Source organism: Lampetra planeri, chromosome 25 (genome assembly GCF_965212315.1).
Source record: "Lampetra planeri chromosome 25, kcLamPlan1.2.h2, whole genome shotgun sequence".
Classification (NCBI taxonomy): domain Eukaryota; kingdom Metazoa; phylum Chordata; class Hyperoartia; order Petromyzontiformes; family Petromyzontidae; genus Lampetra; species Lampetra planeri.
Genome location: NC_136131.1, coordinates 804,793 through 830,670, shown reverse-complemented (window position 1 = coordinate 830,670; position 25,878 = coordinate 804,793). Strand labels below are relative to the sequence as shown.

The window sequence follows — 25,878 nt, the reverse complement described above, 5'->3', positions numbered from 1 at the left end:
TTATAACCATTTTTTTTGTTCACGTTTGCAGGGCATTTGTATACGATGTGGAAAGTAACCACTGCGCCACCTTGCCAGTCAACAGCCTCATGAAAACAGCCATTGCCAAACCTGGCTCCTCACTCTACGAGAAAATCGGTACGTTCATGAGAAAGACTTTTCAGACAAACTCAACGTTAAAAAGGGCCTTGTTTTCATGTTGGATAAATATATATGTTTTAAAGATGTTTGTCTTATAATAACGGAATTGAATATAAGTGCAGGGTGTTTGCATGGTATTTTAATATGGAATTCACGAGCCCATTGCGCAGCCACCAAAGGCTTTATCGTTTAAACGTTTTACTCTTTGGTTATTTCGGTAAAATCACGTAGGTATAAAATAAAATAAATCACACGTTTAAACTTTTATACAAAATTCTCTGGACGTATTTTGAGACACAGGGTAGAATTTATTCAGTGGGTTTGTGCTGAGATTCCTCCACATTTTGGTGATATGGTGGCTGTTTTTAGTGGAAAATTATTTTTTTGTTATGCATCGGGGGGTGGGATGGCAATTCCACAGTTTGCCAGACCGCACTCCGCCGTTGTGCGCTGGCAAAATGGATGAAGTGGGAGTGGTGCGAGAGGCATGGCAGAAATAGATACATAAATAACCAATGGCGCTTCCTGCAACTGCCATGACACGTCAAACGAGTGCAGGGCCAAAATCCCAGAGAATCAAAACGTGGGAGTGTGGCCACTGATGGAAACGTGGAGTTGGGCATTTGTGGTGGCAACTCATTCCGGACTTAAAGACTGCCACCTTTTCCATATTTGTTTGCCCAGGTCTATCAAAACTTTGGAATTTTCTGTGATAAAGTTCCACACAATTACCGGCACCAGATCTTGGTACAAATCAATACCTGCCACCCAAACAGAGATGCCAGTTCCCCGACTGTCCAGGCGAAATCCAGACGTGGGCTTGAACCTCCGTTCTGTGCATTTGTGATAAGCCTCCATCCACAGAGAAACAAAACCCCCATCTAGCAACGGGGTCACAATAAAACTGCAATGCGTGTGGATTGAATCAGCGTGTAAATAATGTGAGTGCATTGCACGGTGCTGAACAGAATTACCCTGGAATATTTACTGGATGTAGAGAAGCAGTCATAGACAGAGGCAAAGGGAAGGTATTGAGCCCATGCCTGAACAGGGGCAGGGAGTTTAAGTTAAACTATAAACTGTTTTATTTTACTTGGTAAGCCCCACTGAAGTGATCTGGCCACAAATTAGAATTATAACTCAACGAAGCAGCTTATCATGTGGAAATTTACAGCAGCCAAATACTCGAAATGCATATTTATAAATGTGGAGGGAAAAACCGGAGGACCCGGAGAAAAATTAATCTGACCACGGGGAGAGACACGTGGGTCGGAATCAAACATACACATTCCTGTATATCAGGCGAAGTAGTTAAGATCTCGCCACCGTGGCTCCCGTGGGTGGTTGGTGATGCTATACCATTGATAAGTTACACAAACAACTAGTACATAATAATAAATATATGAATGTATATGCATTGCTTAAATGCTTTAACAACTCAGAGCTCCTTACATCACATGTTTATGCCCGCTTTATAAATTGAAATTATTATCTCATTTAAAACATTTAAAGGGCACCCCCAGTGGCAGCTGTCCCTGTGCAACACGAGGTGACTGCGCCGGCCTGCAAGTCGGCATCGGTCTGCCAGTAGGGGGCTATGACTGTTGTTGCTGTGTGTAATCCAAATTTAATGTAGTAATGTATAACCTTATGGATATGATTACAAACTACCCGCAAGGTGCACGGGATTAACGTATCTTTGTGTTAACATTTCTCAGTTTATTTGCAAGACTGCATGGTGGGCCTTGGCATTTCCTACAGAGGGACGGTCTCCAAAACAACATCGGGACGCCAGTGCCAATTCTGGAGCACGAACAAGCCACACCGCCCCAAGTATTTCCCTTTCTCTCGATGCGAGTGGACTAACGCAAGACAAATGACGGTTGATTGTGTTTTCAGCAATCACCTAAACGTATGTGTAATGTTCATGTCCAGTGGTTGAAATTTAAATGTAGGACTCCAGATATAAAACATTCACACATCAGCAGCCCGTGGTCACTGCCGTTTCTCCGCAGCGGAGACATCGCGGTGTAGCAATAGGAGTCGTTCTGTAAAGTTTCAATGCACGTATCTGGTGTTCTGAGAAGTGCCGGTGTGGCGTTAGCTGCGTATCCTGGCACATCTCCACAGCCAGCTATTCCACTTGAATTCATGGAAATTGAGTATGACATTTTTCCAAAAGCCTTTATGCTGTGAATATTCCAAATATTCTGTCTCACATTTGACAGCGAAGTTGCATGAAATCGCATAGCAGTTGATAGGTGGGCGGTCATTGTTGCTGGTGATTTCATTTAATTTGCGTCGCATGCATTCCAACTTAATTATATATGCGTAATGTGTCATGCCTTTCCTCATCCAAATAGAGATAGAAATGCCATTTTATGAGAATGTGCACATTATTTTCAGACAGTATTTATGTCAGTTCATCACGTAGGAAGATTTCCGACCAATATTATCCATAACAGAGGTTTTTGAGTCAGATCGCGTATAAAAAAAATGTGTCGTTAAACCTGCCACCACCTGACACAGCCAATTAGTAAGCTTTGTCAAGTAAACAAAACGTGCCAATTCGTTACTACGTGTTTCTAGATTTGTGTATTTCTTCACCAGAAAAAAAATGCAGTATGTTCGTGGATGTTAAAGTGATGTCACACATTTAATGATTCCACAACTGCCCACCTAATGCACTTAACAGTTAATGCACAGGGGTAACTGACAATGCTACTTTAAGTCAAGAAGCCAATATCCAAGTGTTTGTGTTCACCATTGGAACCTCATTTGCCAGTAAAAAATATGATAATTGTTTTTTTACCCTTCTCTCTGGCAACAAAACTGACACCTTTTTTACAAGGAGTCATGTTTCCATAGACCACAATACCTGCAGTCATAATGCAAACAAAAAACATAACTCTGATAATGTATGCATTGTCCTTGAAGTTGATTGGTCCACACCCGAGACAGCTTTCCTTAGGGCCTAGTCTCACATGGGTTGGACCAGATGACGCCAAAAGGCGCACAACTCAAAGACAATGCACCATCAGAGTATGAGAGCTCGGGGTAAGCATTTACACCATTGGAACCTCTTTTGCCAGTAAAAAATATGATAATTGTTTTTTTACCCTTCTATCTGGCAACAAAACTGACACCTTTGTAAAAAAGGTGCACTGTCCTTGAAGTTGATTGGTCCACACCCGAGACAGCTTTTCTTAGAGCCTTTTAGGCTCTAAGGAAAGCCTTTTAGGCTCTAAGGAAAGCCTTTTAGGCTCTAAGGAAAGCTGTCTCGGGTGTGGACCAATCAACTTCAAGGACAGTGCATACATTATCAGAGTTATGTTTTTTGTTTGCATTATGACTGCAGGTATTGTGGTCTATGCAAACATGACTCCTTGTAAAAAAGGTGTCAGTTTTGTTGCCAGATAGAAGGGTAAAAAACAAATTATCATGTCTGTGTTCAAACAAGCATGGGGACATCTGCAATGCCAACCATGAGACAACTGTGAAAAATCCACGTTTCCACACAAATGTTCCATTTTTTTAAATATATATTTCCACACAACCCAGCAGACCCATTTCTTGCCTATAAACATCTGGCACTTCATCAGCTTTGGTTTAATCAAGCCTGACTCCACTGGTCAGACACTGCATGTCAAAACCGGTCTATCCAGAGTTTTGCTTGTGTTGAACCAATGCTGCTAAAATTCTCCACTCCCAGAATGGGGCTATGTGGCTGATGAAATGGGGAAAGAAGAACATGGAATATTTTTACGTGAAAATTCACACGTGGAATGGAAGCGTAGTGTCTGCGTATACATACTGTTACTTGCTTCCTCAACAACGACGCTAATGATAATTGTTTTTTTACCCTTCTATCTAGAAACAAAACTGACACCTTTTTTACAAGGAGTCATGTTTGCATAGACCACAATACCTGCAGTCATAATGCAAACAAAAAACATAACTGCAGGTATTGTGGTCTATGCAAACATGACTCCTTGTAAAAAAGTGTCAGTTTTGTTGCCAGATAGAAGGGTAAAAAAAGAATTATCATATTTTTTACTGGCAAATGAGGTTCCAATGGTGTAAACGACGCTAATGTTTGTGTTACACCTTATATTGCAGCGTTTTTAACTTAATCATTACCCTGCGCGGTTCACCCAGGTCAGCTACATTTCACTTGTTTGTGATGCTCACCCAAACACAAGGTGACTCATTGAGCTCTCGATATTTGTAGAGGGGGTTTGGAAACATTAAGCAAGGTCCTGCCAAGCGCAGACGACACTCCATGTTGGTTTAACTCACTCGCGCTGCACTTTTGTGCACTGGCTTCTCAATTTTCCCAGCGGCTACATACTCGGCAGAATGTTTATGCAAGCTGCACACACACACACACACCTCTCCATGTGTTTACGTGTGTGTCAGATCCTTCACATCACTTAGAATCAACAACACACAAAGTCATGCGTCATTTGCATGCACAAACACACTCAGCCTTTTCCAGACCGCCAACTCAAAATAACAGAATTTGTGGCCATTTTGTCCTTTAGAACCAGAAAATGTGGTTATCCCTACACTGTTCTGTGATATTCAACAGAAACCCCGAGCGGTTGTTTTATCCATAAGAGGTCTTTTTTAGGTTAGATCGCATAAAAATAAATGTGTCCTTAAACCCGCCACGACCCGACACAGCCAATTAGTAAGGTTTGTCACGTAAACAAAACGTGCCAATTAGTTATTAGTTGGCACACCGGTTGTGTGTTGGAGAGTAAACCCACAACATTTACATTTTGAGTGTGACGTTTCGTTGGTAATTACAACCAGCCTCATCAGGAGGAGGATTTCTCCACAATTCTGGCTGTCGCCTGATAAGACACACCGACATGCTAAATTAGTAACTAATTGCAACGTTTTGTTTAGGTGAGAACCCTTATTATTTGGTTGTGTCGGGTGGTGGCTGGTTTAACGACACACTTCTATTAACAAGGTCTAACCCAAAAAACCTCTTATGGATAATATTGGTCGGGAAAGCCTACTACGACGTTTAACCGAGTTGTTTCCGCGTTTGATTGGAAGGCCAAAATCAACTTTGAGTGTTTTTTGCTCTGTGTTAGCTTCACGCCTTGGACTCACCCCGAGTTAGGGCTGGAGGATAATTTCTGCAGGAATCCGGATCACGGCGTGTCAGGGCCCTGGTGCTACACCACCGACCCAGCCCGGCGGTGGGAGGTCTGCGGTGTGCCTGCCTGCCGGGATCCGTCTCAGCCAAACACACGTAACGTGAAACTCTCCGCATCCCACCAGCGCAAACGCGCTCGCTGTTGGACGACCCATAATGTGGGTGTGGGTACAACGTAGACAATATATACAACGCAAGTGGCTGCACTTCATTGGTGTACTTAGTTTTCACGATATTGCTTTTTACGGTTTTGTGACCCAGCTCATTCTTGCAAGTGAGACTCGTCTCTTGAGTTCTCACTTGGTCAGACAAAGTCAACTTGAACTTGAGACGTCCGTGTTGGCGCTACTTGTATTGGACCGAGAGTGTATGATACGAATGGGTATCTTGTACGTTATACATTGATGCTTTTTTGAGAATGTAAAAATTTAAATATTTAGCATGCAGTAGGAATCGCTGCAAAGATATGGTTCAGACTGTTTGCTGTAAATATTTGCCCCACTATATCATGGGATATAGCATGGTTGGCTATGTACGGTGCGAAAAAGTTCAACATACATACAAAGTTAATATTTTCTTTTCCTCGTTTCAGAAAACTGTTACCAGTGCTCCGGGGAAGATTATCAGGGAAATGTTTCTCAAACGCAATCGGGGAAAGAATGCCAGCGATGGGACTTTCAATCTCCACACACTCACAGTTTCACAGCCAACAGGTTACACATGCCTCTAGCACCCACTCTACACACCAGCTCCATTAATCTGAAACTATTAAAACTAAACAAAACAAAAATATTTTACCAGGTAAGGCCCACTGAGCTGTGTAGTTCTTTTTCAGAAGCGACCTGCTTATCACAAATTATCGCTCAACGAAGTGGCTTATTATCACGTGGACATTTATAGCAGCCAAATATTATTAAATGTGTGATGTTCATTCTAAACATGGAGGGAAAAACAGGAGGACCTGGAGAAAAATCCACGCAACCACGGAGAGAGAGACACACAAACTCCAAATTTACAGGTGTCAGAATCGGGATCAAACCCACGACCAGGCGAGGGAGTTAACATCTCACCACTACGGCGCCCTAACGGCTCTTGATCATGCAAAATGAATTCCCACTCAGTTGGGCGTTGCGGCGGTGGTCACCTCCTGCCAGGATGGCCACATTTTGTCAACTCTTTGAGGGGGTGATTCTAAACGCCAACGTGGCCACACATTCAGTTATTTTTGAGTTAATGGTCTGGACAAGGATGTGAGCGCTATGCCTGCAACGCTGCACACCCGTGTGTGTGCTGTTAAATCTGATAATCGGTTTCCAGTCGTTGGCCAGTGGGGACCACCACTGTGGTACTTATTTAATCGATCCAAGGAGGGAAGGATGATGGGTTGAGTCAACGCCCCAACCCTGGATTCGAACTCGCAACTCTTCTGATTGTGAGGTGCTTGCTCCACCGCCGACCAACTGGCGCACACGGTTGTGATGCGTTCCAGTCATAGCTCCATCAATCCTACAAAGCATATCCAAGTGACACGGATATGTTGTCAACTGAACCTTGCATGTGTCAGTTCGCTCTAACGGAGGCCTCTCCATCAGCAGGGCCCCATACCACACCACCATTACCTTGTACCAAAAACACACACATTAATGTACATTAAAATAAAATGCATCCCACGAATACCAGATGCACAAAGCAGACAAATAATTCACGGCTTCTCTCCAGATTCCCGGGCAACGAAATGAGGCACAATTTCTGCCGGAACCCGGACGGGCAGCCGAGGCCCTGGTGTCTCACCACGGACCCACTGCTGCGCTGGGAGCTCTGCGCGGTTCCCAAATGCCGTGAGTCCTCGCCCTCCCCGCCACCGCTCATCCTCAAATCCCCCGTGTAGCCTGTAACGGGCTGTTGGGGAAAGGGATGTCAGCGGGTAGTACCTATGAAGGCCGGCACGACACGCAAGGGGGTGAGTGGCCAACACCACGCCCGGCCACCTTTGTCTTCCTCGTGGCGATGTTTTCACACCAGGTACTCGTTTGCGGTTGAGTCGACCTAGCGGAGGCACAAGACCGGTTCAAATATTCACCATTTTAATTGGTTGTGAGCGGGAATCCAACTCTGGTCGATGGGTTCGAAACGCATGGCGCTAACCACTACGCCGCCGCTCCACAGCTCTGACTATGCAGTGCTGTAAAGGTCCGACTGTGCGTGTGACTTCGTTACCGGCTGCTGCTCAAGTCGTCGTCTGTCCACCCGGTCTCCGTAGACCACACAGGGGTCGAAGGGCGAATGAGGAGTGGGGGTGTAACAGGAAGGTGAACGTCACCTGTGAGTGTTATGTCTGTAATTCTCACAGATTGCGGCTCTGTACACGTTGTGACTCACTGCCAAATAAATACTTTAAGAGGACAGACGTGTTGGCAGTCACTGCATTGCACGGCGCTTTTGGATGCGCATTCAGCCCATTGATTGTGTGTAGCCCAAGGGTAAGAGGGAGGGGCTAGAGATGGTATTTGCATGTAAATGTAAGATCGGAGGACGCCCTGAGGCTGTGGAGGTGGCCATTGCATTGTGAGAGATTAGCATGTCAATGTAAAAGAACCACCGCCATGGTGGATGTGCTAGTGAGACATTCAGCCTGTTGATTGTGTGTAGCCCAAGGGTAAGAGGGAGGGGCTAGAGATGGTATTTGCATGTAAATGTAAGATCGGAGGGCGCCCTGAGGCTGTGGAGGTGGCCATTGTATTGTGAGAGATTAGCATGTCAATGTAAGAGAACCACCGCAACGGTGGATTTGCTCGTGAGACATCCAGCCTGTCAATGCAAAGACATCCAACCTGGCAAGGCAACTCAGAGAGTCGGAAATAACAGCTAGCATCGACAGGTAGGATGGAACCATCATAGTCAGTTATGACTTAAACTGGTTAATAACATCCTTCCAATGATTGCTCAGTTTGTACCCATCTTCTCGGTTGAAATTGTGTCTGTGTTTATATATCTGGATGGCTTCATGAACAAATCTTTGTTGATAGCCAGTAGGTTTGCAGAGTACCTTCGTCTTGGAAAAAACAATGTCCTGTGTGCCCACATCGTTAAAACAATGATCAGCCACGGCCGAGGTATTGGTCCTACCGTGTTTCAGATCTGCCTTATGTTCACAAACATGGTCCGAGACATGTCGCTTAGTTTCCCCAATGTAACTACTGCCGCAGCCACAGACACAGCTTAGTTTGAAGACGCCGGGGTATTGCATGTCAGGGATGACATCTTTCACAGATGGGATCAGATCACAAATGTTATGTACTGTGTTAAATCGAACCTGGATCTTGTGTTTGTTGATGATTTTGGAAATATTTTTGGTAACCCCTGCTATGCATGGTAAGGTGATGATTTTGATTGGGTCCTCAGATGGTTCTTTCCCAATGGTTGGGGTGATAGTTTTACGGATTGTGAAGTCCGAATATCCATTCGTCTTGAGAGCTTGGTGTACATGCTCCAGTTCACTGGTTAGGTGGTGATGGTCGGAAATATAACGAGCTCTATGGTGTAGAGTTTTGATCAGGAAATTATTCTGGGCTGGATGGTGGTGGGAGTCAGGTTTTAGGTAGGCATTCGTATGAGTGGCTTTCCTGTAGACAGAGTGTCCCATTGAGTCATCTGGTCTCTTTTCGATTAAAACATCGAAAAATGGTAACTTGCCATCCTTTTCCACCTGGGTGTATGGAATTGACGTGGTTGAAGAATTTGCCCAGTGCGGGTAGGCCATGTGGCCAGATGACGAATGTGTCATCTACGTATCTCTTCCACAAGGAAGGACGTAGGCTGGATGCCTAAATGGAATCTCTCTCAAATTTCTCCATGAAAATATTGGCTACAACTGGAGATAAGGGAGAACCCATTGGGGTACCTTCAACTTATTTGTCGAATGTTCCATTCCAGGTGAAGTAAGTGTTGGTGAGGCAGTGTCTAACCAGGGCAGGTACATCATCATTCAGTCCTTGTTGGACCAAATCTTCAATGATTGCAATGGTGTCAGGCACAGGAACTTTGGTAAACAAAGATACCACATCAAAACTGACAAGCAAGTCACCTGAATATAGTGAGATGTCCTTAATTAGAGATACCAAGTGAGCTGAGTTAAGTACCGCTGAGGTGGTCTTGCCAGTGAATGGATGTAAGGTCTCAGACAGAAATCAGGCCAGTTTGTAGGTGGGTGAGTCAATGGTGGAGATGATAGGACGGAGTGGTGTACCTTCTTTATGGATTTTTGGTAAGCCATACAATCTAGGTGGTCTAGCAGCAGAGGGTTTTAGAGAGAGCCGCTATGTCGAATCAGTGATGATTTTGTTGGTTTTCATAACCAGGCTGTTGGTAGGATCTCTATTGATTTCAGTATAGCTACCATCATTAAGTAGGTCCTGAATTTTGTTATTGTATGTGGTTTTGTCCATGATGACAGTGGCATTGCCCTTGTTGGCTGAGAGGATGACTATGTCATCTTTCTTTTTTAGTTGAGAAAGCTCAAAGCGCTCATCCTTGCTGAAGTTGATAATAGGTGTCTTAGCGTTTTTGAGGATTGCGATTTCTAATTTTGCCACATCTGCAGGAATGTGTCCCAAACCCTTAAGGGCTACGTCGACCTGGGCAATGATATCGTCAACTGCGATGTGTTTAGGGGTGACTGCAAAATTCAACCCTTTAGCTAGAACCGATTTTAGGCTGTCGAAAATTGAGTTGTTACTCAGATTGATCACAATCTTGTCACCATCTAACTTTTTAAAGTGTGGATCTGGCTTCTTCTTGGACAGGACGTTGAACTTGGAAATCAGGTTATCTTTGCATTTAGCTGACATTGAGGCGGCTGAAGAGGCTGTCATGTTATCTACATGGTCCCAATCAGATGTAGACATTTTTTCTGTCAATGTTAAGTGTGATTGTAAGAGAGTCTTGTCTAAATTGTCTAGTTCAGGGGTCGGCAACCTGCGGCTCCGGAGCCGCATGCGGCTCTTTTGAACCTTGACCGCGGCTCTGGGGCGGATGCTAGCGAGGGGAGGAGGCGCACTGTGACACCTGCTCTGGCGTTGCCGCTGCTGACAGGTCGCCGCTCAGCTCCACACTGCCCGCCCGGTGACAGGCAATAACGTTGCCGTTGCTTTGTCACATGTTTGGAAGAAGTAAAAACCTTCCTGGGCAGCAAAGAGCTCACCTTTGCTGAGCTGGAACAGCCAGAGTGGCTGGAAAAATTACATTTTATGGTAGACATGACAGCACATCTAAACACGCTAAATACAACCCTTCAGGGGAAAGGAGGCACAGCCCTGCACATGCTGGAGGAGGTTTTGGCATTCGAGCGCAAGTTGACAGTGTTTGTCAAAGATTTACAGAGAGGTACACTGTCTCACTTTCCCTCTTTGAGAGAGTTCAAACAAAGTCATGATACGATAAATTTGGAATATTTCAAGTCTGCAATCACCACAATGCAAAGTTCGTTTGGGAAACGATTCTGTGAGTTCAGAGAGGAAAAAACGACATTATCCTTCCCTGTCACTCCCCTGGCGATCGATCCATCCCTATTGAATATGACTGCATTTGCAGGTGTAAGTCAACCTGATCTTGAGATGGAACTGGCTGATATAGCCGACAAAGATATATGGGTGTCCAAGTTCAAATGCTTGACCGCTACTCTTGAGGATGTTGCCCGTCAGAAGGCCATTCTGGCTCAGAATCATAAATGGAGTGATATTGAAAACCTTCCCAAACAGGACAAACTTGTATTCGAAACATGGAATGCCATCCCCAACACTTATATAAACATGAAAAAGTATGCATTTGGAGTCCTGTCGATCTTCGGCTCCACATATGTATGTGAGCAGGTCTTCTCCAACATGAACTATATTAAAAACAAACATCGATCACGCCTCACAGATGACAGCTTGCAAGCCTGTGTGAAAATGAAGGTGACGTCTTACAGCCCTGATGTGCAGACACTGTGCACTGAGGTTCAGGAGCAAAAATCCCATTAACCAGGTAATTTAGCTATTAATTTGCAAAAATATATTTTACATTGTTAAGTGAAAAAGTCCTTTTTTTATTCAGATTGACAGCTGACTGCACGATCCTGTATATAGCAATAAGGTAAGAAACAATATATGCAGTGTTATATTTGTTTTAATAGTTGCAATGGTTTTGCGGCTCCCAGTTTGTTTTTTCCTTCGGAAACGGGTCCAAGTGGCTCTTTATGTCTTAAAGGTTGCAGACCCCTGGTCTAGTTCAAATCGGAGCAATCTTATTCTCTCTGAAATCAGGGCTAGGCCGGCCCTGAATAAGACCGTTTAGCATTCGGAGAAGTGACGGCAGCAGATGTCAGTGTAAAGGCAATCGGTATTACCTTAGTGTCGCGGAATGTGGTTTTGTCCCTACCAGCGCTGAGCCAATTCTTCAATCACATCAATTCCATACACTCAGCCATCAAATTCACCATGAAAGTGGAAAAGGATGGCAAGTTACCATTCTTGGATGTTTTAATCGAAAAGAGACCAGATGGCTCAATGGGACACTCTGTCTACAGGAAAGCCACGCATACGGTGCCTACCTAAAACCTAACTCCCACCACCATCCAGCCCAGAAGAATTTCCTCATCAAAACTCTACACCATAGAGCTCGTTGTATTTCCGACCATCACCGCCTAGCCAGTGAACTGGAGCACGTACACCAAGCCCTCAAGATGAATGTGTAGTGAGCCCAAAGACGAGGGAGAGCCGGTACTTGAGGTAACACTTTTATATAACAAATAAACTCAATACAAGGTCCCTAACACAAAAGGGGTAACGGCCCCTTACACCCACCACTTGGGGAGGTATGGCCTCCGGGCTATCGTGCCTCCTAACACTGGGACTATGAACTCTCAGCCCTCTGACTAGGGGCCCTAGGGGAGGCTATCCTGACCCGACCCAGCCAAGATCCTCGGGTCCCGGCCACTGGCCCACTCAGTCCCGACTCTTAGAAGGACAGCGGGTCTGGGGGTCCCAAGCCAGATCCACACATTAAAAAGTTAGGCATGACAAGATTGTGATCAATCAGAGTAACAGCCCAATTTCCAACAGCCTAAATTCGGTTCTAGCTAAAGGGTTGAATTTCGCAGTCACCCCTAAACACATCCCAGTTGATATCATTGCCCAGGTCGACGTAGTCCTTAAGGGTTTGTGACACATTCCTGCAGACGTGGCAAGATCTGAAATCGCTGCAATCCTCAAAAACGCTAAGACACCTATTAGCAACATCAGCAAGGATGAGCGCTTTGAGCTTTCTCAACTAAAAAAGAGAGATGACATAGTCATCCTCTCAGCCGACATGGGAAATGCCACTGTCATCATGGACAAAACCACATACAATAACAAAATTCAGGACCTACTTAATGATGGCAGCTATACCAAAAAATCAATAGAAATCCTACCGACAGCCTGGTTACAAAAACCAACAAAATCATAACTGATTCGGCATCTTTAATCAAACCAAACAAGTGGCTCTCTCTAAAACCCTCTGCTGCTAGACCACCCAGATTTTATGGCTTACCAAAAATCCATAAAGAAGGTACACCACTCCGTCCTATCGTCTCCACCATTGACTCACCCACCTTCAAACTGGCCTGATTTCTGTCTGAGACCTTACATCCATTCACTGGCAAGACCACCTCAGCGGTACTTAACTCGGCTCACTTGGTATCTCTAATTAAGGACATCTCACTATCTTCAGGTGACTTGTCAATTTCGATGTGGTATTTTTGTTTACCAAAGTTCCTGTGCCTGACACCATTACAATAATTGAAGATTTGGTCCAACAAGGACTGAATGCTGATGTACCTGCCCTGGTTAGACACTGCCTCACCAAGACTTACTTCACCTGGAATGGAACATTCTACAAACAAGTTGAAGGTACCCCAATGGGTTCTCCCTTATCTCCAGTTGTAGCCAATATTTTCAAGGATAAATTTGAGACAGATGCCATCCAGGCATCCATCCTACATCCTTCCTTGTGGAAGAGATACATAGATGACACGTTCGTCAACTGGCCACATGGCCTACCAGCGCTGGACCAATTCTTCAACCACATCAACTCTGTCTACAGGAAAGCCACTTATACGGATGCCTACATAAAACCTGACTCCCACCACCATCCAGCCCAGAAGAATTCCCTCATCAAAACTCTACACCATAGAGCTCGTTGTATTTCCGGCCATCACCACCTAGCCAGTGAATTTGAGCACGTACACCAAGCCCTCAAGATGAATGGATATTTGGACTACACAATCCGTAAAGCTATCACCTCACCCGTTGGGAAAGAACCATCTGAGGGCCCAAAACCATCACCTTGCCATACATTGCAAGGGTTACCAAAAAGATTTCCAAAATCATGAACAAACACAAGATCCAGGTTCTATTTAACACAGTACATAAAATTCATGATCTGATCCTATCTGTGAAGGATGTCATCCCTGACATGCAATATCCGGGTATCTACAAACTAAGCTGTGTCTGCGGCAGTAGTTACATTGGGGAAACTAAGCAACATGTCTCGAACCGTGTTCGTGAATATAAGGCAGATCTGAAACACGGTAGAACCAATACCGTGGCCATGACTGATCATTGTTTTAATGTTGTGGGCACACACGAAATTGATTTTTTCCAGACGAAGGTACTCTGCAAACCTACTGGCTAACAACACAGATTAGTTCATGAAGCTATCCAGACATATAAACACAGACACAATTTCAACTGAGAAGATGGGTACAAACTGAGCAATCATTGGAAGGACGTTATTAACCGAGCACATCCAACGTTGCCGTGGTTCTCTTACATTGACATGCTAATCTCTCACAATACAATGGCCACCTCCACAGCCTCAGGGCGCCCTCCGATCTTACATTTACATGCAAATACCATCTCTAGCCCCGCCCACTTACCCTTGGGCTACACACAATACAATGACCACCTCCACAGCTTTGGTGGCGCCCGACAGGCTAATCTCTCACAATACAAAGGCCACTTGCCTCAGCCTCTGTGGTTTGACCAGCTCTAGCTCCACCCACCTACCTTGATGCACCCATCTCAGGCCTATTTAAGACCTTGTCTCAGCAGTTTTCTCTCTCTCTCTCGCCTGAAGACGATTGCTTGTGTTGCGATCGATACGTCGTGATATTTTTTAATTATTTTTCTATCTACGTGGCTTTACCAAAAGACCCATAGAATATATGGTGACCTCTATAGGCATGCAATTAAACAGTGTAGTATTACTTAATAATACGCTTCCACACAGCACTAAGCCTGTAGCTATCAGAACGGTTACAATTATTTTATTTATTAGTTGCTCAATCGCATGTCACTGTTTTAACTTACTGGGCAACTTCAACAACAGAATCAGCTCATGGATTTATACTGGAGGAATCCAATGAGCTATGAAGCTCTTTTTCACCAATAACAAGGAGTGATGTCCAATATATTGGTACGACCGGCCAGATGGCTCAGTGCGAAGCAAGCGGCTCACAATCGGAAAGTTGTGAGTTTCACATCCTGGTTGTCGGTTGACCCGGCCCATCATCTCTTAATGAAATATAAATGAGTACTACTTTGTAGGGAAGTCAACCAATTACATACGGCTGGGTGGCTCAGCTTTGGAGTGAGCAGTTCGCAATCGGAAGGTTGTGGGGGTGGCGGGTGGTAACTCAGCCTATCATCCCTCAGAGGTCGATAAAATATCTACCACTTTGTAGGGAAGTCAACCACGGTTGTCCTATGCACAGACTCACGCCCCTCGCCATAGGAATGTAGAATTTCCACCACTGGCTTTGCAGGGCTGTAAACAGGACATTGAGCGCAAACGCCTCTGAGCTCATTTAAGCAGCAGGAGATCGCGCCGACTTTTGCCGTTTTTCCAGAGCATGTGCCTGCGATACTGCCGGCCGTGAATTCCTCGCAGCGGTGCGTGGAAGACAGTGGGGCGAGCTACCGAGGCACCCAGTCCACCACTCGCTCGGGCAAGCAGTGCCAAGCCTGGAGCTCCCAGTACCCTCACAAGCATGGAGTAATGCCGGAGAGTTACCCTTGCAGGTGAGTCACCCGCTGTGCCACCAGCGAGGCACCGTGCCGCAGTGTGCGCAGCCCGAATTGCCCACTGCATCTTTACCTCCTCCTCACGACCATCGACAATGATGCACATAATTACGGAATTTTCGGGCGGTGATGCGGGCCTGTTTGGTAGAATATTTGCCGCTTGTCGCAGAGAGGTTCAGCGGTTCAAGTTCGGCAGGCTGCCCTGGTTATTCCTGCGAGCATATTCACCATAACACCCGAAGGCGCCGTCCGCTTAACAGTGATGTCATTTGAAATAAGTAGGTCCATCGTGTACCGGCATCAAGTTTGTTTTTAAATTTCTCGCAAATTACTCAATTGGGATCACACATAGCGACTCAGCCCATCATCCCTCAGGGGTCGATAAAATTGAGTACCACTTTATAGGGAAGTCGACAGTGGTTGTCCTGTACACTGGTTCCTACGGGGCCATAACGAGAAGATGAGCACCGCCTCAATGCTCATTTGAGCAGAAAATAACTTTAGACTTTTTTGATGATGCATTTGTATCATTCATGTGATTGATATATATTTTTTTCGTGACATCTAAAGTTGACGTCAGTTGTTGGGCAGCAGGGTGGTGGCAGCGCAGTGGTAATACTTCGTGCCTCACAGCAAGACGGACCTGAGGTCGATTCCTGTGTGGAGTTTCTATATAACGCGTCGCAGGCTTTCGCGACCAATATTATCCATAATAGAGGGAGGTTTTTGGGTCTGATCACGTAAATATGAATGTGTTGTTAAACCCGTCACCAACCGACACAGCCAGTAATTGTAAATGTTGTGGGTTTACTGTCCTATACACCGGTGTGCTAGACTAGTAACTAATTGCCACGTTTTGTTTACGTGGCAAACCTTAATAATTGGTTGTGTTGGGTGATGACAGGTTTAACGGCACATTTATATTTTCTGCCGTCATTCCCCACAGACTTCCTCTGCGTTTTATTGGTTTCCTCCCATAGCTAAAAAAACACACCCAATGTAACTGAGATTGACCAAACATACCAATGCAGTGGGACCCTACGTGGCTTTCCTGCGTAAATAGATAAATATTATACATGTACAAATAATTAATTGTCGGAGGTGTAGAGTCTTATAAATAAACGATCATGCAGGGGCCTGGAGGAAAATTTCTGTCGGAACCCGGACGGAGCGGCCTCGCCGTGGTGCTACACGATGGACCCCAGCTCACGCCTCGAGTTCTGCGACATCCCAAAGTGCCGCGACTCCCACCGAACCCTGACGGAGGCTGGGCGGGGACCCCTGCCCCCCCTGCTCCCACGGCCGCCTCTTGCCCCCCTGCCCCCTCGGCCCTCCCTGCCCCCACGGCCGCCTCTCGCCCCCCTGCCCCCTCGGCCCTCCCTGCCCCCAGAGCCGCCTCTCGCCCCCCTGCCCCCATGGCCGCCTCTCGGCCCCCTGCACCCACAGCCCTCCCTGCCCCCAGGGCTGCCTCTCGCTCCCCTGCCCCCCCTGGCTCCACTGCCGGCGCTGCCTCACCTCGACGTCCCACAGAGTGGTGGGTCCCTCGCTCGAAGCGCGTCCTCGTCCCTTTACGCTTTCGTACAACAGTCACCCTACATCTGATTTAATGTTTCTCCGATGTAATTGAGCAATCCGTCCGAGCTGACTTACGCAACAGGAGATTTGTAGTTTAGCATTGACTTGTCTGCGCGATATTGTTGAAGTAGTGCAGCTGTATTGCTCCAATTGCTCCATCGCTTAATTTGATTTTTTTTTAAATGCTTTTGGCCTTTTGGGAACGTCACGCATTCTGGTCTCTTGAATTATCACCTGGTTAAGCAAATATCCTTAACTGAAAACGCTTAAGGCAGTTTCAAGCTAATCGTAATATCTAAATTTGCGTGTGAGAATTCTTCCACAACTAAAATATAGGTATTTTTGTGTTGCAACTTCTACAACTCACTGGCAAGCGAGCTGAACGAATCATAATCGGTGCGTTAAACAACACTCCTTTATCCGTGAATAGTAACAAGCCCTTTTGTGTATGGAGGAGGCTAGGGTTGGCACTGCTCTGGAATTGATCCTGATAGTCCAGGAATTGGTATAATCTGCGTTCGAGGGGCAGAAATTATATGTTTTACCGAGATCTTGTACCGGTATCGTGTTGCACTTTATTGCAGCAAACTGCAGAGTAAACAGACTTGAGCTGACTGAAAAATATAAGTCCGAGCTTTGGTCTTTGGAAAAGTTGGCAACCCCTACACGATGTGCTTTGGGAAGGCCTGAAACAAAATGTCACTGATTTTATATATATTCTTGTTATTTTAAGGCCACAGGGTTATAGACAAATGTGGTGTTATTTGTGTGTGTGCACCACTGTTGATGCAGCATCACTTAATCAAAGTTGTGTTCATTTTGTAGTGTTGTGTTTTCTCAATCTAATGTATTCAATACATTTGCCAAATTAGAAAAATTACCCAGACAAGAACCTCAATTGGGATTATACACAGCAGCAGCAATCATCGCCCCCTACTCTCAGGCCAATGCTCACTTGCAGGCCAGGTGCTAAGTCACCTCGTGCTGCACAGGGACAGCTGCCACTCCAAATGTTTGAGATGAGATGTCATGCAAGCTAATTTGATTTGCTGAGGCATGTGAGCAAGTAGCATATAAGTGCAAATATTCGATGCGAATATTACTTACATTGCTTAACATTTAGTATCAATTCACAGAGTGGTGTGCTGGGTTGTGCAGAGCAGGAGGAGTGCATGCAGTGCAACGGAGGGGGCTATCGAGGGAGAGTGTCTCGCACGGAGTCTGGGCGAGAATGCCAGCACTGGGCGGCACAGAGTCCTCACCAACACAACCACACGCCGGACAGGTGCGCACCACCCCCACTCCATGCACAGTGCCACCACCACCACCGTTCCAGCTTCCAGCTGCGACCCTAATCTCTGCCCTGGGTGGCACGGAGGTGGTACAGCGGAAATGCTCCTACCTCACATCAAGAAGGGCCTTGGTTCGATTCCTGGCTCAGGTGTCTTTTTGCGTGTAGTTTGTAAGTTCTCCCCCTCTTCTGTATGGGTTTCCTCTGGGTTCTCAGGTTAGTTTCTCCCTCATCGCTGAAGATTCATAGACTGCAACTGGCATTGGGCAAAACATCCCAAAGCAAAAAAAATATTCGACAATTTTAATCAATTGGGATTACACAGCAACATCGCCCCCTCCTCCCATTCCAAATACTTGCCAGGACACTCTTGAAAAAGAGTCTTGAGTATCATTGAGCTTTCCCGGGTAAACAACAATAATAACTATTTACTATTTGTATTTTTACCAGGTAAGGCCCACTGAGCTATATAGCTCTTTTTCAGAAGCGACCTGGCCACAAATGAACCTTATGGCGGTACCCCGGGGTACCATAGTACCCCGGCTCTCGCATAATGTCTGTGATGTAGTAGTCTGTTGATGGTCGGCGTTGCGGCAATCGACTCATCTCGACGAGATGTACACGATGCACTATGGTGCATACGAGCGTTCACGGTTTCAGTGAAATCGTCCTCGCTGCGTTTTGACATCACGGAGTAGCACTGATTTCAGATTGATTGGTACCCCAGTCGTGGAGTTAAGTACACCCCTGGAAAAAATAATGTCCCAGAAATAAAATATTTAATTGCCTCGGCCATTTTGTATTATTTGGTACCCCGGGGTACCGCCATAAGGATTAAATGATAGCTCAACGGAGTGGCTTATCACGTGGAAATTTAATGCAGCCCAATACTCTAAATGTGTGATGTTTATTCTAAATGTGGAGGGAAAAACTGGAGGATCCAGAGAAAATTCCACGCGGCCACGGCGAGAACAAACAAGCTCCAAATGTACAGGAATTCGGGTCAGGATCTAACCCATGACCTCCTGTATAGCAGGCAAGGTAGTTACCATCTCACCGCCGTGGCGCCCACAACAATGTGCATCTGTGTAGTGCCATAAGAGGGGAGGCGCTGCTGGGGGCTCTGGGACCCTAGACAGATAAGCCTCGGCGCCAGGCGCTAGGATCCCAGGCAACCCAGATGCTTAAGCCCCTTGGCGCCACCAACGGGGGGGGGGAGGGGGCTGTGTGTACTCTGTGGGATACCTGGGGGTGCACACAACCCCACCCCTCGTTGGGGACGAGGCATAAAAGGGCAGCTCCCTGGCCGATCGAGGCCAGTCGCAGCTCAAGACCCAAGACCCAAGACCAGCCAGCTTAGGGACCCTGGACCCCCTCGTCCCGCTTGTCCTTGTAAGGGCCGGGACGCTGTGAGGGCCAGTGGTGGGACTCTGGGACTCCTGGCTCTACGTCCTTGTAAGGGCGAGATCCGAGGAAGCCAGAGTCCAGACCCGCACCTTGGCTGGGTCGGGTCAGATTAGCCTCCCCTAGGGTAATTGTAGCCGGAGGACCCCAGAGCGTAGCCAGAGCAGTGTATCTAGGCTGTGTACCTAGGCTGTGTACCTAGGCTGTAACAGAGTATCAGGACGGTTGGAGTGTTGTATTGTAATAAAGAAGTTACCTCTACAAGTATTCTCAGGTTTTTTCGGTAAAGTCACGTAGGTAAAAACATTAAAATTAATGAAAGTAAAATAAAACAAAACAAAATAAAATTCACGACGTTTCGGAGGCAACACAAGTCTCCGTCATCAGGTGGGACCGTCACAGCCGAATTAGCTGCATCAAGTGAAGCAATGATTCAAGATGTAATCCCTTATAAGCAAGTTGAAGGGAGGTGGAGAGGGGGGGGGGAGAGCTTATCAGGCTGTGGTAGCCAATGAATGGAAACGTATCGGGAGGGAGGAGGAGCGGTGATCAAAGACTGCACGCAGTGCTCAACACAATGAATGGAGACGTGTCGGGACGGAGGGCGAGCGGCGATCAAAGACTGCACGCAGTGCTCAACACAATGGAGACGCGCCGGGACGGAGGGCGAGCGGTGATCAAAGACATCACGTAGTGCTCAACACAATGAATGGAAACGTGGCGAGCGGTGATCAAAGAACAATGAAGAGATTACTGTTAAACACTGTGGATGTTAACACTCGGTGAAGTAAATTAAAATAGTGCCTGTCAGATAAGATGGTCCAAAAAGTGTAATTAAGTCTTTTTTGCGTGGTTAATAACATCTTTCCAGTGATTACTGAGTTTGTACCCATCATCACGGTTGAAATCATGTCTGTGTTTGTATATTTGTATGGCTTCGTGTACAAACCTTTGATGGTAGCCCGGAGGTTTGCAGAGAACCTTGGCCTCGGAAAAGACAATTTCATGAGAGCCCGCCGAGTTGTAGCAATGATCGGCAACGGCCGAAGAATCAGTTCTGCCGTGTTTCAGATCTGACTTGTGCTCGCGGACACGATCAGCAACATGACGTTTTGTTTCTCCAATGTAGCAATCACCACAAATGCAACTCAATTTGTAGACTCCAGGATACTGTAAGTCAGGAACGACATCCTTCACAGAGGGAATCAGATCACGGATTTTATGCACTGTACTGAATCGGACTTGGATCTTATGTTTGTTTAGAATTTTGGAGATCTTTTTGGTCACGCCTGCTATGTATGGTAACGTGATAGTTTTGGTCAGAGTTTCATGTGGTTGTTTCTGTGTGGTGGGAGAGACAGCTTGGCGGATAGTGCGGTCAGAGTATCCGTTCATCCTGAGGGCCCGATGTACATGTCTTAATTCATCAGTCAGGTGGTGTTGGTCAGAAATGCAATGGGCTCTGTGGTATAGCGTTTTGATGAGAGAATTCTTTTGAGATGGGTGGTGGTGGGAATCCGGTTTCAAGTAGGAATTTGTGTGGGTGGCTTTCCTGTAGACAGAATGTCCCAAGGATCCGTCAAGCCTCCTCTTAAACAGAATATCCAAGAATGGTAGTTTACCGTCTTTCTCCACTTCCATGGTGAATCTGATAGATGGGTGTCTAGAATTGATGTGGTCCAAGAAGTGGTTCAATGCTGGGAGGCCATGTGGCCAGATGACGAAAGTGTCATCCACATATCTCTTCCACAGGGAAGGACGCAGGGTGGATGTCTGGATGGCGTCTGATTCAAACTTTTCCATGAACATGTTGGCTATAACTGGTGACAAGGGGGAGCCCATAGGGGTACCCTCATTCTGTTTGTAGAAGGTGCCATTCCAGGTAAAATAGGTGTTGGTGAGGCAATGCCTAACCAGCGCAGGTACATCAGAATTCAATCCATGTTGGACTAAGTCCTCAATTATTGTTAGGGTGTCCGGTACTGGGACTTTGAATCATTGCTTCACTTGATGCAGCTAATTCGGCTGTGACGGTCCCACTTGATGACGGAGACTTGTGTTGCCTCCGAAACGTCGTGAATTTTATTTTGTTTTGTTTTATTTTACTTTCATTAATTTTAATGTTTTTACCTACGTGACTTTACCGAAAAAAACCTGAGAATATGAATCATTGCAGTCACGAAAGCTTCAAATCTAGAACCTCTACAAGTGTTTCCGGAACCCATTACATTTGGCGTCAGAAGTGGCCATGGAGACAAGAAGTAAGCCACGCACCTTCAGTCCTGACGGCGATGTCGAGGAGCAAGCAGCGATGGGGCGGCCAACGCCGGCCGACAACGACACCACACCGCCGGCCGACAACGACGCCGCGCCGCCAGCTGAGCAGCTGTCTGCTCCACCGGCCATCCCCTCTCCAGCGTCGGGAGCAGGGATGGAGGAAGCGCTGCTTCGCCTCACAGAGCTGCTCTATGCCACCACCTCCCTCCTGGGCGAGATGCGGCGCTCACAGGCGATGGCGGGAGGGAGAGAAGTGGCGCAGCGGCCGCCCGAGACCACCGCCGCCGCCGTCCCCGCCACAAACATGGTGGACGCCACCGTTGTTCCCGCCACCGCCGTTCCCGCCACAAATGTGGGGGATACTTCCGGGTGTGTCGTCACTTCCGCCGGGGGAGCAATGACCGCTGGGAGCAACGTCACTTCCGGGCCCAGCGCGGTCCAACCAAACAACGTCGCGTCATCAGCGATGCGTCCCTCTCCGCCGGCTGACAGCGCCGGGTCGCCAGGCAACGAACGCGGGTCTCACGTCCAGCAACGCCTGCCGGAACTCAAGGTATATTCTTCAGAGGGGGGTGAGTGGGCAGCGTTCGAACGCCGGTTCGTCTCTCTTATAGAGACGTCCGGCTGGTCAGAGGATGAAGCGCTCCATGGCCTCCCGGCCATGCTCGACGACGACGCTCTCGCAGCACTCCTTGCGGTGCCATGGGCGAAACGAGTCACGCTCACGGACGCCCTTCATCAGATGCGGCTGATTTATGGACCCCCGTCCGAAGCACGTCACCGCTTCGATGTGAGGAGGAAGAAGGCCTCCGAGTCGGCGATGGGGTACCGCAGCGCGCTGCTGGCCATGGCGCGGGTTGCCTACCCTCGCATGGATGAAGACGCTGTGGAGTCACTCGTGCTGCAGAAGCTCATGAGCTTGGCCCGGCAGCTTCGAGTTGCCATGCCGACAGCCGACGACGACTTCACGTCGCTACGTGCTACCAGGTGCATCCAAGCACACCTCCATTGCGATGAGGACACGACCATCGCCGCCTGCGCAGGCCCACCTGATGCACAAGCCTATGACGTGCATTCGGGGCCTCATCAGGCCTTCGCGGCAACAGGAAGTTGCGGATCGTCCAACTGGCGATCCCAGCGGGATCACCACCAGCGGGACCGGCCAACCTCGCGCCAGGACGGGGCGTCCATCATCTGCCACAACTGTGGCCTTCGGGGCCATGTGGCGTCCGGCTGCCGGGTCCCCCGACGCCGGATTTCAGGACCTCCGACCCCGGCGCCTCGCTCACCACCGTATCCTCGGCATACCCAGGCGAGTCGCGACACCTCGCACTCTCGGCCCCCACTTACACCAAGCACGCACCCTCACACCACACAGGGGGGGTCATGCTTCGGAGGAGGGGGATTCGGGCCCATCATTGAGCAACCGGGCGCTCGGACCATGTCAATGGTCCGAGTTGGCCCATAGGGTCGTTGCCGTGGCGGCAGGGTCCTCTGCCGTAGTGGGTTCCATCGAGGGGGTTGATGTTCGTATGTTGATCGACACGGGTGCGTCGGTGACCATCATTTCAGACATAATTGATAACATTCTGCCCGATATATGCCGTCCCTTGCAGCTAGTTGATGTGCCATGCTATGCCAAAAATGGGGGTTCGTTGGGCATCACCGGACGGATCAATGCTTAGATCCGCATTGCTGACGTCCAATTAGTTGGGCCCATTTTGGTCTCATCAACCCTCGCCGTTCCGTGCCTCCTCGGAACAGATTTCTTGGTGAAGATGCCCATTAAAATTCTCATTAACAAAGGGTGTATTGAGCTCCCCTCTGGCCGACGCATGGCCTTCCTGCCCACACCCACTCGGTTGCACTCCGCATCTACGACGGTGCAGGCGTTGGCGGCCTGTACAATTCACATTCCTCCCGGCTCTCAGATGTTAGTTCCCCTCCGGTTTCGTAAACCCCTTGACTACGAGGCGTTCATGGGGGGTGCTGTGATTGGGCCTTCGTGTTCAGCTGAGCGGGTGTCGGGCCTCGTGTGTGCACAAACGCTCGTGCGAAGCGACCACGACCCTTTTATCCAGGTCCTTAACGCGGGATTGGATACGGCCGTTATCTGTCAGGGAATGGTGCTTGCTCACGCGACGCCAGCCCCGTCAGAAGATGTGATCATGGGTCACGTAGGGGGCGAGTCCTCTTCCGTTGCCAAGCCAGGTCCTGACCAGGATGGCTCGACGCGCTTTGCTCCACTTCTGCCGATTTGTCACCAATACAGCATGCTAAATTACGCACGCTGCTGAGCAATTTCGCCGACATTTTCAGTCAAAGCAAATTCGACATTGGCTGCACTAAATTGCTAAGCCACCACATCGATGTCGCTCCAATTCGTCAAAACCCATTCTGGTTGAGCCCGGCCGAGAAGGAACATGTATGGGTGGCCGTCAACGATATGTTGGCGGCCGATGTCATTGCCCCATCAAATAGCCCATGGGGGGCGCCGATCGTTCTTGTTAAGAAGCACGACGGGAGCCTCCGCTTTTGTGTTGACTTCAGGAAACTTAATAAGATTTCTGTAGCCGACGCCTACCCGCGTCCCAGGATGGATGAGTCGCTCGATGCCTTAGCAGGTGCGCACTACTTCTCCACCTTGGATCTCCTCTCGGCGTTTTGGCAGCTACCCCTTGATGATGCATCCAAACCAAAGACGGCCTTTCGTACGCCGCAGGGACTGTTCTAATTCAACAGACTTCCCATGGGTCTTCACTCGGCCCCGGCGACGTTCCAGCGCCTGATGGAGCTGGTCCTCGCTGGGCTCCAGTGGGATTCTTGCCTAATCTACCTCGACAATGTCATCGTGTTCAGCAAAACTTTTGATGAACACCTCACACGATTGAAGGCAGTTTTCCTTAAAATGCGGGCGGCTAACCTCAAATTCAAACTGCAAAAGCGCCACCTCATGAGGGATTCGGTTCGTTACTTGGGCCATATTGTCAGCCGCTCGGGAATTGCCATGGACCCCGAAAAGACAAATTGCGTGCGCTCATGGCCAACTCCTACTTCTGTTGGGGAGGTGCTGAGTTTTATCGGCTTCGCCTCATATTATCGACGATTTGTTGCGGGATTCGCATCCATCGCGAAGCCCCTCCGCATTAACGGCCAAAGGGATAAAATTCCATTGGGGAGAGTTAGAACAGGCCTCATTCAATGGCATCCGAAAAGCACTGGTCGATGCTCCTACCCTGTCTTATCCAGATTTTACCACTCCGTTCATTCTGGATACAGACGCCAGCAACACCGGAATTGGAGGAGTGCTGTTGCAAATTGTCAATGGAGTGGAGCGCGTCGTCGCTTATGGCAGCAGGGTGCTGTTGCCCGCGGAGCAACGTTACTGCGTGACGTGCCGCGAATTGCTTGCTATCGTTTTTTTCATAAAGCAGTGCAGACCCTACCTGTATGGCAGGCATTTCACAGTACGCTCCGACCACGCGGCACTACAATACGCCTTGCGAGTGGACCAACCATCTGGACAGCTCTCGCGTTGGCTCAAGATCCTCCAGGACTTTGCGTTCACTGTCATTTACCGCAAGGAGATTCAACATGGGAACGCCAATGGGTTGTCGCGACTGCCGACCAATGGGCGCTGTGCTTGTTTTTTGGGTGCGGGGTGTTGTAGGCAGCCTGATGGGGTACCGCCCCCCATCCCTTGCGGCCGCGGCCGGGGATGGGGTTGGGGACCACGAGGCTCCCTCCATGCAAGTTCCGCAGGACGCATTGCTGGGCCTTGGGTTGGACGACTGGGGACGTCTTCAGATGGAAGACGTCTCCCTCCTCAAATTGAGACGCCGTGCTAGGGATGCCGATTGTCACAGGGGGCAGGGGGGCCCCGTATCATATGTCATCCGGGAAGGCGTCCTCATGCA

General features: G+C 47.9%; 2 protein-coding genes across 7 annotated transcripts in view; one reads left to right on the top strand and one right to left on the bottom strand.

The window, feature by feature from the left end:
- The window catches only part of PLG (plasminogen), a 51,963-nt gene that overhangs the window by 1,446 nt on the left and 24,639 nt on the right, over positions 1-25,878 (top strand). For all 3 annotated transcript variants that reach the window (XR_013587353.1, XM_078605867.1, XM_078605866.1), the window contains exons 3-10: positions 32-138; positions 1,860-1,974; positions 5,250-5,410; positions 5,907-6,027; positions 7,034-7,152; positions 15,240-15,411; positions 16,548-16,948; positions 18,148-18,274. Coding sequence is in view for 2 of the 3 variants with exons in the window: in XM_078605867.1 (XP_078461993.1) it covers positions 32-138; positions 1,860-1,974; positions 5,250-5,410; positions 5,907-6,027; positions 7,034-7,152; positions 15,240-15,411; positions 16,548-16,948; positions 18,148-18,274 (1,323 nt within the window). In the remaining variant the exon portion in view is untranslated. The remainder of the gene's footprint in view (positions 1-31; positions 139-1,859; positions 1,975-5,249; positions 5,411-5,906; positions 6,028-7,033; positions 7,153-15,239; positions 15,412-16,547; positions 16,949-18,147; positions 18,275-25,878) is intronic.
- The window catches only part of PBLD (phenazine biosynthesis like protein domain containing), an 82,077-nt gene that overhangs the window by 49,529 nt on the left and 6,670 nt on the right, over positions 1-25,878 (bottom strand). The window contains exon 2 of one of the 4 annotated variants that reach the window (XM_078605874.1): positions 7,246-7,360. The exons of 2 other annotated variants lie outside the window; for them this stretch is intronic. The gene's annotated coding sequence lies outside the window, so the exon portion shown is untranslated. Of the gene's footprint in view, positions 1-7,245; positions 7,370-25,878 lie in introns of those variants that run through there. One more of the 4 variants, XM_078605875.1, reaches the window with a different exon arrangement.